Genomic DNA, 13,679 nt, shown 5'->3' on the forward strand with positions numbered 1-13,679 from the left:
GTAAGTAGTAGTATATTACCCAAAGAAGTTGAGAACTTCAACAACTTGATCCGCAAGTCATCAATAGAAGGCTCGGGGAATGTCGGAAGAAATCACAGCAGCTCCCAACTGCAAGAGCTCTTAACGAAAATGCCAGAAGAAAGACTACGTTAATAATAGTATTCAAACAGAGTTAACAATGATACAGCGGACGGTAGCAAGAACATAAAACACAAATCCTATACATCATCACAAAACCTCAACACCAAAAACCGCTTTTACGTCTTATTTTACTCCCAATTTCCCATCAATTGAGGGACTCACAACAAACATTACGAAAATTTGCAGCAATCAATCTAGAAATTCAACATAAAAAATTAATCTTGAAACTTTACATTAGTTAAAACTAATCAAAATGACTGTAACTTTACACACTGTGATCAAACATAGTGTTAAATTTTCACACACTATAAAATCAATACTCTGATCATCAAATTCACTAGAATTAAGAATCCAAGATGAAAAGAATTCATTTTAAACTGAAATGGAGCTGATATATCGAAACTTTTTCTAAACTGAATCAGAGATCTATTTGAAACTTACAATTGTAGATCTACATATATATAATTAAAATGATAAATGGAAGGAGAAATTATACCTTTGCGTGCGTGAGATCTGAGACGAGAATTGGGAATCAGGATTTTAAGATGAAGGGAAAAAAAACGGAGCGAGAGAGAAATTTTATTACGTTTGTTGGCTCGTTACTGTTTGAAAGGCAACCTTTTGCTTGTTGCTTATTACTGTCAGAAAACTTACAAATCTCGCAAATGGAGAAGAAGATGAAGAACACTTTTGACGGAAGAGGTGAGATCGATAAAACTTTGTAACAAATTTACGAGAGCTTCCCTTTGAAGTTGCGTGAACTAACACGTGCCTTATTTCTGACGCCATTTCGCCATCAGTATGTTTTAGAATAAATGCCAAAATTAAATTATGTAAATTTCTGTATTTTTGTGACGATAATTATCAATTTCGACGCCAAAATGCCTTCATTAAAATTTCGACACCAATATGGCGTCACAATTAGAAAATGCCCAGTGTTACAAATATGCTGTTATGGTGTAGTACAAAAGGTTTTTACAATGAAAGTGGCGTCACAAATGATTGAGTTAACTTTAACAGCATCAATGGCGTGGTAAATGATAAAGCCCTCTATAAAAATTGCATTTTCTGTTTTTTGAAAAAAAAATTATAACTATTTGCCACGCAAGAGGTGTCACAATAAATAAATTTATGTACAGTTAAGCTAATAGCACGAGAAACCTTTAGCAGCCCCATATGGCGTTGCAATAGGTGACCTTTAACAACAATTTTTTGGCGTTGCAAAAGGGTGCGCTGCAAAAGACCCCTTTTGTTGTAGTGATATGTTCTTACTGATTATACATTATGTTGAGGTATAAACACTGATTGTTCCCCAAATAGGTATGAACAATGATTGTTCATATATAGCTCATGTTAGTATAAACAATGATTATTCATATCCCAAATAAGTATGAACAATGATTGTCCATACCCCAATAGGTGTTCTTACTGATCATACATTACGTTGAGGTGTGAACAGTGATTGTTCATACCCTAAATAGACATGAACAGTGATTGTTCATACTCCAAATAGGTATGAACAATCATATGAACAATGATTATTCAATTCATAGCTCATGTTGAGGTATGAACAGTATGAACAATGAGTGTTCATAGCTCATGTTGAGGTATGAACAATGATTGTTCATACTCCAATAGATGTTTTTACTGATCATATATTATATTGAAGTATGAACATTAATTGTTCATACCCCAAATAGGTATGAACAATGATTGTTAATACTCCAACTCCAATAAGTGTTCATATTGTTCATACATCACATAATGTATGATTAGTAAGAACAATGATTGTTCATATATATGAACAATGAGTGTTCATAGCTCATGTTGAGATATGAACAATGATTGTTCATGCCTCAAATAGATATGACCAATGATTGTTTATACTCCAATAGGTGTTCTTACTGATCATACATTATATTGAGGTATGAACAATAATTGTTCATACCCCAAATAGATATGAACAATGATTGTTCATACTCCAATAGGTGTTATTACTGATCATACATTATATTGAGGTATGAACATTGATTGTTCATACCCCAAATAGATATGAACAATGAGTGTTTATATAATAGCTCATATTGAGGTACGAACAGTGATTGTTCATACTCCAATAAGTGTTCTTACTGATCATACCTTATATTGAGGTATGAACAGTATAAACAATGATTGTTCATACTCTAATAGGTGTTCTTATTGATCATACATTATATTGAGGAATGAACATTGATTGTCCATACCCCAAATAGGTATGAACAATGATTGTTCATATTCATATGAACAATGATTGTTCATATTCATATGAACAATGAGTGTTCTTATTGATCATACATTATATTGAGGAATGAACATTGATTGTCCATACCCCAAATAGGTATGAACAATGATTGTTCATATTCATATGAACAATGAGTGTTCATAGCTCATGTTAAAGTATGAACAATAGGTATGAACTTAACAATCAATTATACTCTAATAGGTGTTCCTACTGATCATATATTATCTTGAGATATTAACAGTGATTGTTCATACCTCAAATAGGTATGAACGTAACAATAAATGTCTATACGAACAATGATTGTTCAAACCCCAAATAAGTATGAACAATAATTGTTCAAATGAACACTGATTGTTCATAGCTCATGATGAGGTATAAACAATGATTGTTCATACTATATACATTGGGTCGTTTCGGTTGGGTCGAGCCGCTTATTATTTTACATTAGGAGTATACTTGACATTTCATCTACCCGAGCCGTTTTTAATTTCGCATCAAGGGTATACTTGACTTTTCATCTACCCGGTCCTTGTGAGTGATTAAAAAAAATGTGTCCTTACGAGTTACTTTCTCCCCCGATCTGTCTTGGAGAGTTTCTCCCTGTTTTATAAATATGGAGTGGCTCTCCAGGACATACAAGGGGAAAAAGTACGGACAAGTACAAAATCGTTTGTGTAATTAGTGATCATACATGTCTAAGACGTTGAAAATATTGACCACTAATTTATTCCACAATAGGACGTCAGACCCACTTGCTGATGTCAGCCAAAAAATGTAAACTTACTGTGCCGCCCTTTTGCATTTCTTTGGTTAATACCATTTTACCCTTTTTTCAAACAAGTGTAATGACCTTAACAACCTTTTGTACCTTTTCATGTTAGGACTTCATATTCTTCTCTCTCTAGCCATCTTTTGTACTTTGTTAGAGAAGAGGACTTCATCTTCATCTCTCTCTTCCACGCATTCCAATGAAGCTCATTTTTCTATCTTTTCCCTACAGTTCTCGCCCAATGTTCCTTATATTTCAATTTTTTTTCCCAACATATCTGTTCTTGTAGCGCAGCATCAGAACTATTACCCCATCTTTTTCCGCCCAATTTTCTCTACAATGCCCTCTGTTTCTTCCCCATAAGAGCATCTCCAATGGGGAGTATAAACCGTATAGAGTGGAAAGTTTACACCCCAAGTGTCAAAAAAACGCTATCCAATGGGGGTGCTAAACCGTAGGCAATAGACTATTAGTTGATAGAGGGGGTGGGGAATTCTCATCTCGCTATCAGTTAATAAATAGCCCGGGCGACACTTGAACACACGTCTGAACAAAAGAAATGCTTGGACGCCACTTGGAGTGACGTCCCTATCTATTTCTAAATTTACAATTTTAAAATTTTAAACTCGGACGACACTTAAGTGATGTCCCTCTTTAATTTAAAGAGAGACATCATTTCAAGTGTCGTCCGAGTTTAAAATCAAACTTTTTTACACTTCTCCGTTGTGAACAATAGAGAGTAGATATTTATGGGCTATACAATAATTTGTAATTGGAGTTGTAAAATCCTAATTTAAATTTACATCACCCTATTCATTTCTCAGCTCACAAACTCACCAAGGAAGTCCTCCAGTTGCTAGATAATATCCCTTTGTTAAGTGATAATTAGTTCCTAGCTTTCACATATATTCGGACATGAGCATTGAGAGAGAAATCAAGTCAAGATATTCATCTATATATTCGGACAGGAATACTAGCACATGGCCTTTAAATGGAGGATGAATGGTCGTCCAATACGTGTATTATGTGGGAATGCTTCCTTAAGGCCTTTCCGAGGGTGTAAATATAAGCTCTTCATATGTGCAATAACTTGCAAGAATAATATTGTGCACGAAGTGGCCTATTCTTTCAGAAAGCTCTACTGTTCTAGCACTGGCAGTATTCTCATACCACATCATTCTTAGCCTTTGCATTTTACACCAGTTGATTGCATTTGCTGAATTCATACTTCTCTCCTCACATTAAAATATGCCATTCCAGCGCTAAGAAACACAATCTGGGACGCTGAGTTGTTCTACTTCTGAAACTTGCTCTAATCAGTTGTTCAAAAATGTTTTTCAGCTGTACCAAAGTGAAATCTGAACCCTCATCCAAAGATCTAGCCTAAAGAGCTCTTGAAGCACATCAATTAATCGAAGTATTATCTTTACACACAATATGTATGTCTTGGCTCCTTTCCTGTAAGAACACACATATGACTGTGCAGTCGTCGATCTTGGTAGAAGGATACCTCTGTTTCCATGCAGAAACCGCTGCATGGACAACTGCAATAGCCGCTTTTTCTCCATTCTTTACTGACCAAACAATTGAAGCGACCTCATTGTTGGTAAGCACATCCCACACCTTCATCCACATAAAAAATAAAATCAGTCGATGAATCAATACGAAGCTTTAGAAGAATTGATCAAGTGACAAAGAGCATGTCATTTACCCCATCAGTTGCAAGAACAACAAATTGGTCTTTGTTTGTCGTACCGCGGAATGACATCTGAGGTATAGCGATTATCCCATAGTTCTTAATCCCAAAATCTCCAAAGGATCTTGACATGGCAATCCCTGGGAAATCATCATTGGGCAACCATACGCGTTGAATGCTTGGTTCAGCTTGAAGTGCAAAAATTCTGCCATTGCATTTCTTTATGCGTTCTGATTCATCTGCATATCACTCTATTAGTGAGGCCACATCCTGAACCGACTTCAACGAAAAGGACAACCAATATGACACTGCCATACCGAGGACATTATAACAACATAATGACGACAGTGAGATCCTTGGCCCACATACGGACTAAGGTGGTAATATCCTGTTTCTTTCATTCAATATCTATCTGAGTTATGGCGAAAATGTACAGTGGCTGCCTAGGAGTACTAGATGCTGATATTGGGCCTCCCTTGAAATTCATTTCATGAATCTCAACCGGTTGTCAACGAGGACTTTATTGGGCTCAAAACAAGCATAGCCCTATTACAGAAGCTACTGAGTTTGTAGAGAACATACTGGGTAAGTCAGGTTTCAAATCAGTCGTTAGCTGAACAGCAGTCAGCTCATCATTGCGAGAAATGGTTCCTAGAATTGCCCTCGAATCTCCGAGGTTAGATATGATAAGATCTTTCCCCTGTTTATTTACAGTGAATATTAAGTCAGAAAATTTGTCGTTCAGTATTGAAACCCTGTTTTGGGGAAAAATAAAAGTAGCAGGTTGCAGCAAACACATGTACTGTTTTGTTTCTTACGGACTAGTTTAGGGAAGTAACAAGTTTTACCTGCATTATGATGGTTACCGCAGTGGTTCCACTCCAAGAGCAATCCAAGTTCTTCTCGCGCTTGATTTCCTTGTCCATCACTTTGAATGCACTTACACAAGCCCTTCTCCATTCACTGCTTGAGACTGGTTCACCACTGGAAGTCTCCTCATAATCTTCATCCGCAAACGCTTTCTGCTGCCTTAGTATCAGCCCCGGTAAACGATTTCTCACTAATTTGCTCACTATGTGGCCATTCATTCCATGCCCATCAAAAACTCCGCAAAAGGACTGCTCTTCCGTTCCAAATCCCTTAAAAAAAACATATTGCCCATGTTCATGAATCTTGATTTAAAGAATTAAAGGTCTATATCGACCATCATAAACCTTTATGTTTCACCACTGAATGTGGTTGCAGGAATCTCATTTTGAAAGGATCATTGCAGGCTAACAGAAATGCGAAGTGAAATTCAATTTGGAACTAAAACCATGCTTCCATCTTATTTGTCTTTCCACCCCCTACTTAATCTACTGACTCAAAATTAATGCAGATTTATACAGGTCTGGAGTCTTCTGGAAGAAACAAATTTTCATAGTACTGCATGTAAAACAGGACAAGATGTATGCTAAAAAAACTCATACAAAGACTGGACTTTGATTGTTACGTGTAATTGGAGCAAATTTACATACACATTTTCATAAATTAAAATTGATATTTTCATGGAACTATATATAATATAAATGCATAACAAATACTAACATATGATTGCGTGAGACAAAAACATCATCCTCTTTTATATTAGTATGAATATTTTAGAACGAAGATCTATGTTATAATCATTCTAACAAAAAGAAAAATAAAAACTATGATTAATTGCAGTCGAAAACCCATCAAGTAAAACCATAACAGGAGAGCAGTTTAGACAAAAACCAAATTCCATACCTGATAGAAAAGTGCAGAATCTTGGTTTTTCTCTTTGGTCCCTTGCTGAGAATATATAGAAACAAGTTTTGGACAGCCATTTGAGTGCACAGTCTCATCCATGAGTAGAACATTATCATGTGTATCATTATCCTCTTTAACCTCTGAAGATGCAAACGAAGTACAGTTTCCCATCCCCACGAATACAAAAGTCTGACCCCTGTAGCAGCAATATATATAAGCAGTATTCCACTCTGCCTCTTTCCAAGGACGGCTTGTGTTAGCATTAAAAACATATACAACTTGTCTGTTCAAAATTTTCCTAAAAGGGGAAAATTAAAGGAGTGGTTCCTAGCTATTGGATAAGATATCAGAATATTTAAATTAATTAGTGTCCCTTGCTCCCTTCTAACATGCACCCTTTTCATTGTGTTTTTATACTCTACGTTATATCTTAATGCAAAGTTGTTATAGGCCTAATTTTGGTTCACAACATGACCCTCTCTTCTTCTTCATTTTTTTTCTTTTTTTCTTTTTTTGTTGTTTTTGTCTATCTTTCAAGTTTAAACTATATCCTGAATTATGGTTTTGGTTGATGACGGCTTATATCTGTCTTAGTGATGTATGTTCATGTTGTTCTATATAATCTCCACGCCCACCTGATAATCTGCAATCATCGTTATCTCCATCGCCAGGGAGTCACTCTTATCTACAAGGTAGGGCGCACTTACTTTTGATGGGGTTCACGAGTCAAGGGTGCTGGATGAACACCTCAGCAGCATTGTTATACACAGCTTATCATTTAGAAAGTTATCAATTGTGCAGCAGATTTTAAAGTGATGTCGTATATGCTATTGATTAACTAACTAAACGCAATAATACACCAGATGACTTTGATTGAGAGCGAATGTTAACTGGAAGAGGACCATGTACTTTTTATAGCAGAAGAAAAACAAAAAACAAATAATCTCTTTGCAATAGAAGGAATTGAAGAAAAGAATATAAATAAGAGGTCACTGTGTATTTCATGCTAAAGATAATTGAATGTCATTGTCTATACAAACAGACAGCAGCCATCTGAATCCTGTTTCTTGTCACCAACAAAAGAAAACAATTACTACCATACAACATGTTCAATTTGCCTGGAATTTTCAGCATTTTGTGTTCTTTTCTGTCATGTCATAATCATCGGCCCATTTTACTGGACTTTAGGCTAAAGATAATTGAATGTCATTGTCTTAATTAATAATTAAACTGCAAAAGTCATGAACCGGCGTATAATCATTTTATAAGGCTTGAGTGCTTGACCAATAAATTCAACTACCAAATATATACAAAAAAAGTACGAATGTGATAGTCCTGGCGACGGACTATACTATGTAGCTAAATGTACTTCAAAGGATATTACATTATTTAATTTACAATCTTCTCTTCCTAAAGTGCAGCTCTGAACGGCTGAGCTTGTGGCATACCATTGAGTGTATAATGTTCCAATCGTGAGAATTTAAGTTATCTCTGAAACAAAAAGATTAGAAAGAGGCAAACATAAGGTCTGGTATTGACTATTGACTATTGAGTCTTGAGGGAAACCTATGTTTTGAATTTTCGAAAGACTGACCAAGGATTTCGACTAAGAATGATGGCTGATCTTGAGATGGCTGATCTTGGCTATCATGGTTCTGCTTTTACTTGGTCTAATAATAGATTAGGGGCTGCTAATATAAGGGAGAGGATTGATCGTGTTGTTGCTAATGTTGAGTGGTTAAATCTCTTTCCTCTGGTTTCGGTGGATCATGTCACTACTCCTTCTTCTGATCATGTTGCCTTAGCTGTTTATGTTTCTGGGAAGGTGGATAGTGGCCCTAAACCCTTTAGGTTTCATGAGATGTGGACTAAAGACCCCTCTTGTATGGATGTGATTAAGCATTGTTGGCAGACTCATGTTCATGGGTCTCCTTCATTCATTCTGAACTCTAAATTTGTTGAGCTGCAATCCTCTTTGAGGGTTTGGAACAAAACTTATTTTGGAAATATCTTTTCTCAAATTAAAGAGGCTGAATCTGCTCTCTCTTCTCTTTTGGCTGGCCCCGTTTCTGATCTCGTGCTGGTGGAGATTAAAAATATAAAGGAACATATCTTGGAGTTGTACAAAAAGGAGGAATCATATTGGAAGCAGCACTCAAATACTTCTATGGTTTTGGAGGCTGATAACAATACTAAATTCTTCCATTCTAATGCTAGTTTCAGAAGGCGAAGGAATAGTATTGACAAAATTCAGACTGAAGCCGGTATTTGGGTTACTTCTAGATCGGAAGTGGCACAAGAGTTCATTTCATCTTTTGAGGATACTTTCAGACCTCCACCAAATTCAGCTCTTCTACCTTCCCTTGATATCATCCTAGATTTGTTTGACCCTTGTATCTCTATCTCGAGAATGATTCTCTAACTAGATGTCCATCTAGAACCGAGATTAGAAAGGTGTTGAAGAGTATGGGTGGTTTGAAAGCTCAGGGGGCGATGGCTTTCTGCAATGTTCTATCGAAGTCAAGGCCGGTTGGGGAGGATCTAGTTAGGATGGTACAATGTTTTTTCAATACTGGCAGGTTTGGAATATACCTCAATCAAACTTACATTTCTTTGATTCCTAAGATTGATTACCCCTCAAATACTTCTCATTACAGACCTATTAGCCTTTGTAATGTCTCTTACAAGGTTATTTCTAAGATCCTTGTGAATAGGCTGAGAAGTTTACTGCCTAAGTTTATCTCACCTAATCAAGGGGCCTTTGCTCCCAAAAGATCTATTGGGGATAATATAGGAGTGGTTCATGAGATTGTGCATAAGATAAAAAGGGCTAAGAAGAATAAGCTAGGTTTGTTTGCTCTTAAAGTTGATATGTCGAAAGCTTATGATCGAGTTGATTGGGGAGCTCTTCTTGCTATCATGGTTAAACTGGGTTTCTCGAGCAAGTGGATAAGTCTAGTGGAATTCTGCATATCTACAGTGAAGTATAATGTCTTGTTGAATGGGTCTCCCCTTAGGACTATCACACCTTTGAGGGGACTTAGACAAGGGGATCCCTTGTCCCCCTATCTCTTCATCATTCTCACCGAGGCCTTGTCAAGACTTCTTCTTCAGGCCCAAGCTGCACAAGATATCTCTGGCATTAAGATCTCGAGGAGGGCACCTAGTGTTTCACATATGCTTTATGCTGACGATCTAATTGTTTTTGGAAAAACTTCCCCTTTTGAAGTTCACAAAATCAAGAAGATTATGGACCTTTATTGTAATGGCACTGGTCAGATGGTGAACTTGGATAAGTCTGCTATTCTTTTTAGTGGAGGTACTTCTCGAGACACCCAAGAAGCTATTATGCATACCCTTCAGGTGAGACCTATGTCTGTGAGAGATAAATACTTGGGTTCTCCCATTATTTTCTCGACATCAAAAATCCAAGACTTCGGTTTTCTTTTGGATAAGGTACGAGGGGTCATCTCAAATTGGCAAGGAAAACTGCTTTCACAAAAGTGTGCAAGACTATCCTAGTTCAGGCAGTTGCCCAGGCAAAACCTATTTACTTTATGTCTGCCTTTTATCTACCTCTTGATATCACCTCTAAAATGGATAGAGCTTGTCGTAATTTCTGGTGGAATAATGCTGATAGTAATGCTATTCATTTATGCACATGGGATAAGTTATGTATGCCTAAAGCTGAGGGGGGGTTAGGGTTTAGAGATTCTCATCTCTTTAATCTAGCTCTGCTATGTAAACTCTTGTAGAAGGCTGTCTCTGAGAAATCTTTATGGAGTGATCTTATGCTTGCCAAGTATGAGAAAGATCTGACTCTTCATAATCATGCTAACCCCTCCTCTGGGGTGTCTCCTATCTGCAGAGGTTTACAAAAAGTTAAACGATTTGTAGAGTTGGGGGCTATCTGGAGTATTGGGGATGGTGCTTCGTGGAAATTCGGACTGATCAATGGATTAAGGTAATGGATAAACCATGCTCTCTGATTGACATGGTGGTGCCTCTGCCACCTTTGGTGGATCTTAATCTTCTTGTTAATGAGTTCATTAATCCTAATGGTTCTTGGGATTGTGTGGGACTCCGTGCTTTGGTTCCTAGTCTAGTTCTAAACTCTATTGTGAGTATCAGTGCTAGGCCATCTTCTTCAGATAAGTTGATGTGGAACCCTGCAGTTAATGGGAGATTTTTCGTGAAATCGCTTTCAATTTTATTAAAGCTATTTGGAAAGTAATATTGGCCAGTGTTCTTCTGCTCAACAATCACATGATTTTATGATTATTTGGAAGCTGAAAATTCCTGCAAGAGTGAAACTTTTTCTATGGAAAATTGCAAATAATCTATTATCTACTGGGGCTACTTTTGAGCAACATCATGTTCCTGTGGATAACTGCTGTGTTTTCTGCAATAATCATGTCGAGGACTTCCAACATCTCTTCTTTACTTGTCCTTGGACTTCCAGGCTCTGGTTCTCCTCTTGGCTGGGTTTAAGGGTGGATTGTGATGCTTTTGAAACACAAAATTGGTTTAATTACTTTCGGAGTAGAGACAACAGTTATGAAAATTTATCTTTATATGCTTTCTCTCTTATGTACAATATATGGTGGCATCGAAATGAGTGTAGGTTTAGCTTTATGAAACCTAACTTTATCTCTGTCTTAGAGAAAGCTTTCTCTGCTTGGCAAGAGTGGGACGCAAGAGAGTGACGATCGATATATCTCTTGAGGTTGGTTTACCTTGCATAGAGGAGAATTGGGTTGCTCCTCCTTTCGGTAAGGTTAAAGTAAACTACACTGGTTTGTTTATGTGTGCTAAGAAAACAAGTGTGTCTGCTGTGATTATTAGAGACTAGAATGGAGGATGTATTGCTGCAGCTACGCATCAGAGTAGAGCTTTATCAAAAACTGAAGCACATTTGTTAGCAGCTGAGTTTGCAGTGAACTTGGCCATGCATAAGCAGCTGGTGGAAGCTACTTTTGAAGGCACCAGTAAAGAAGTTACTAGGATTCTGATGGAGCCTAAAAAAAATTCAAATTGGACCTGGAATGCTATGATAGAAAGCATTCATGCCTCTTTAAGTTCTTTTTCGTTTTTCGTTTTTAGAACCACTTCTGTAACTGGTAACTCTTGGTCAATGAGTTTGGCTGACTGGGCTAGATCATATGGACCAACGAACTTTTATATGTATTCTCCGGATGCTATTATGCAGGTTTTAATATAAATATATCTATGAAGTTTTTATCAAAAAAAAAATAATAATAATAATAAATAAAAAAAGAAAGAATAGAATGATGATTTGCATAAGCTGACAGTACTGCTAGCTCCTTAAAGTAAATGCCTCAATACACATTTCTTCGGCTTTGTAGAGCATCATTCGATCATTGCAACCCCTGAGGTTATGTACTTATTGTACACTAATTAATTGAAGTTTAGGTCACCTACAAATTAAAGAAACAAAGATACATGATTGCGATATATAACGAAAAGTAAGTTAAATGGAATTCTGAGTGCTTATATCTCTGTACATATTCTTTTCTTTTTTCTTCTATCACAAGAAGACAGTACAATGTCTGTGCTTGCCACCTATTGGCATAGGCCATATACACTTATTATTGGCTATCCGCAAATTCAACTCTCAAAATCTTTCGTAACCCATTTCAGATTATTGTTTAACAATAGGGCGTCCTTAACAATAAAACATTGTGCAAGTGGATTATAGTTGATCTTTAAAGATAGTAAAATTAACAGAAACAGCTATGACTTTGTAATATGAAATTCATTTTCACTATGGTTGATAAGTTCAATTCGTTCTGAATTCTGATGAATGTTTTGATATGTGATTCCAAATCTTTAGATAAACTGTCATATCAAGTAGAACTTATGGATTTTGTGCTACAACCAAGGACGGACCCATGTAGGGGTGAGGCTATCCAGTTGAAATCATACATCGCAAAGTTGCAAATAGTAAGTTTAATAACACGAAAATTAATGAGCAGTTTCACTGTCTACGAGAATAGAAGAATGGGCCCTCAACTATTCAACATTTTGCATTTCGACTTGAATACCCTCTATGAAAATCCTGGATTCGTCAATGGCTACAACATTCTCCCTAAGTTATTATGTTTACTAAATGTGTTCGTTGGAATGTACAACAAAAGAAATTTTTAAGGTTCATGTTCAACAGCAAAGAGCTAATCCTGATTTTGAATACAAGAGTGGTGTTTGGATATAAATGCAAAAGAAAATGAGAGGAAGAAAAAAGAAAATGATTTATGTATATTCTTGAACTTTTATTTATGAGCAATATCAAGTTTCATCAACTGTTTAGTTGTGTCTTCATGTCCACTTTGGGTTGAAACTCGAAAGGTTAGTTGCATGGCAACTTTGCAGCAAAAGTGGACTACGCAGGTGTCACTTATCATTCATACAACCTGTGGAAATGCACACCACTGCGGTCAGGCATCACTGCCTGGAAGAGCAGGAACTTATATGGGACTTGTAAGCCCAATATAAACAGTTACAGTACTTTAAGGGAAATTGGGTTAATAAGCCCAGGTAGATTTTGGAGAAATGTCCATGAGATGTTCATTGTGGAATCCGGGTTTGGCCGAAAAGATGATAGGATTATAGGAATCGAACTATCGAAGTCTATCTCTGTTGCAAAGTTCAGTTTTTTATATTTTGTTATCGGTAAAACAATAATTGAATTATCAATAACTATTTTGTAAAAAGATTTACACCACAGAACCGTAAGTACAGAACCATGATTAAGATGGCCTGATCACATCAAATCATCATATGTAATTCCTTTAATATTAAAATATATTAGGAACATATGACACCCAATTCCATACAAGTAATTTACAACTAGTAATGAGTTGTTGCAAGCTGAACTTGTCTTAAAAAAACCTGTCTATTTCTTTCAAGCCAAATGACCCATGCAACAACATCTGCTTTCAATCATAAGGTTAGTTCTCTGGTAGTATAGCTCCTAAATGTCAAGCATCCTCCCTCCTTAT

General features: G+C 36.5%; 1 protein-coding gene across 1 annotated transcript; it reads right to left on the reverse strand.

Moving 5' to 3' along the window:
- Nucleotides 1–3,914: 3,914 nt before the first annotated feature.
- Nucleotides 3,915–7,242, reverse strand: LOC147511929 (putative protein phosphatase 2C 72). The gene is made up of 5 exons (XM_086603517.1): nt 6,658–7,242; nt 5,736–6,026; nt 5,470–5,587; nt 4,903–5,126; nt 3,915–4,814 (listed from the first exon to the last, which is right to left on the reverse strand). Exons 1-5 carry the CDS (start codon nt 6,829–6,831, stop codon nt 4,596–4,598), a joined length of 1,026 nt encoding a protein of 341 aa, XP_086459643.1. The 5' UTR covers nt 6,832–7,242; the 3' UTR covers nt 3,915–4,595.
- Between the last annotated feature and the right edge of the window lie 6,437 nt (nt 7,243–13,679).

Source organism: Coptis chinensis, chromosome 3 (assembly GCF_015680905.1).
Source record: "Coptis chinensis isolate HL-2020 chromosome 3, ASM1568090v1, whole genome shotgun sequence".
Classification (NCBI taxonomy): Eukaryota; Viridiplantae; Streptophyta; class Magnoliopsida; order Ranunculales; family Ranunculaceae; genus Coptis; species Coptis chinensis.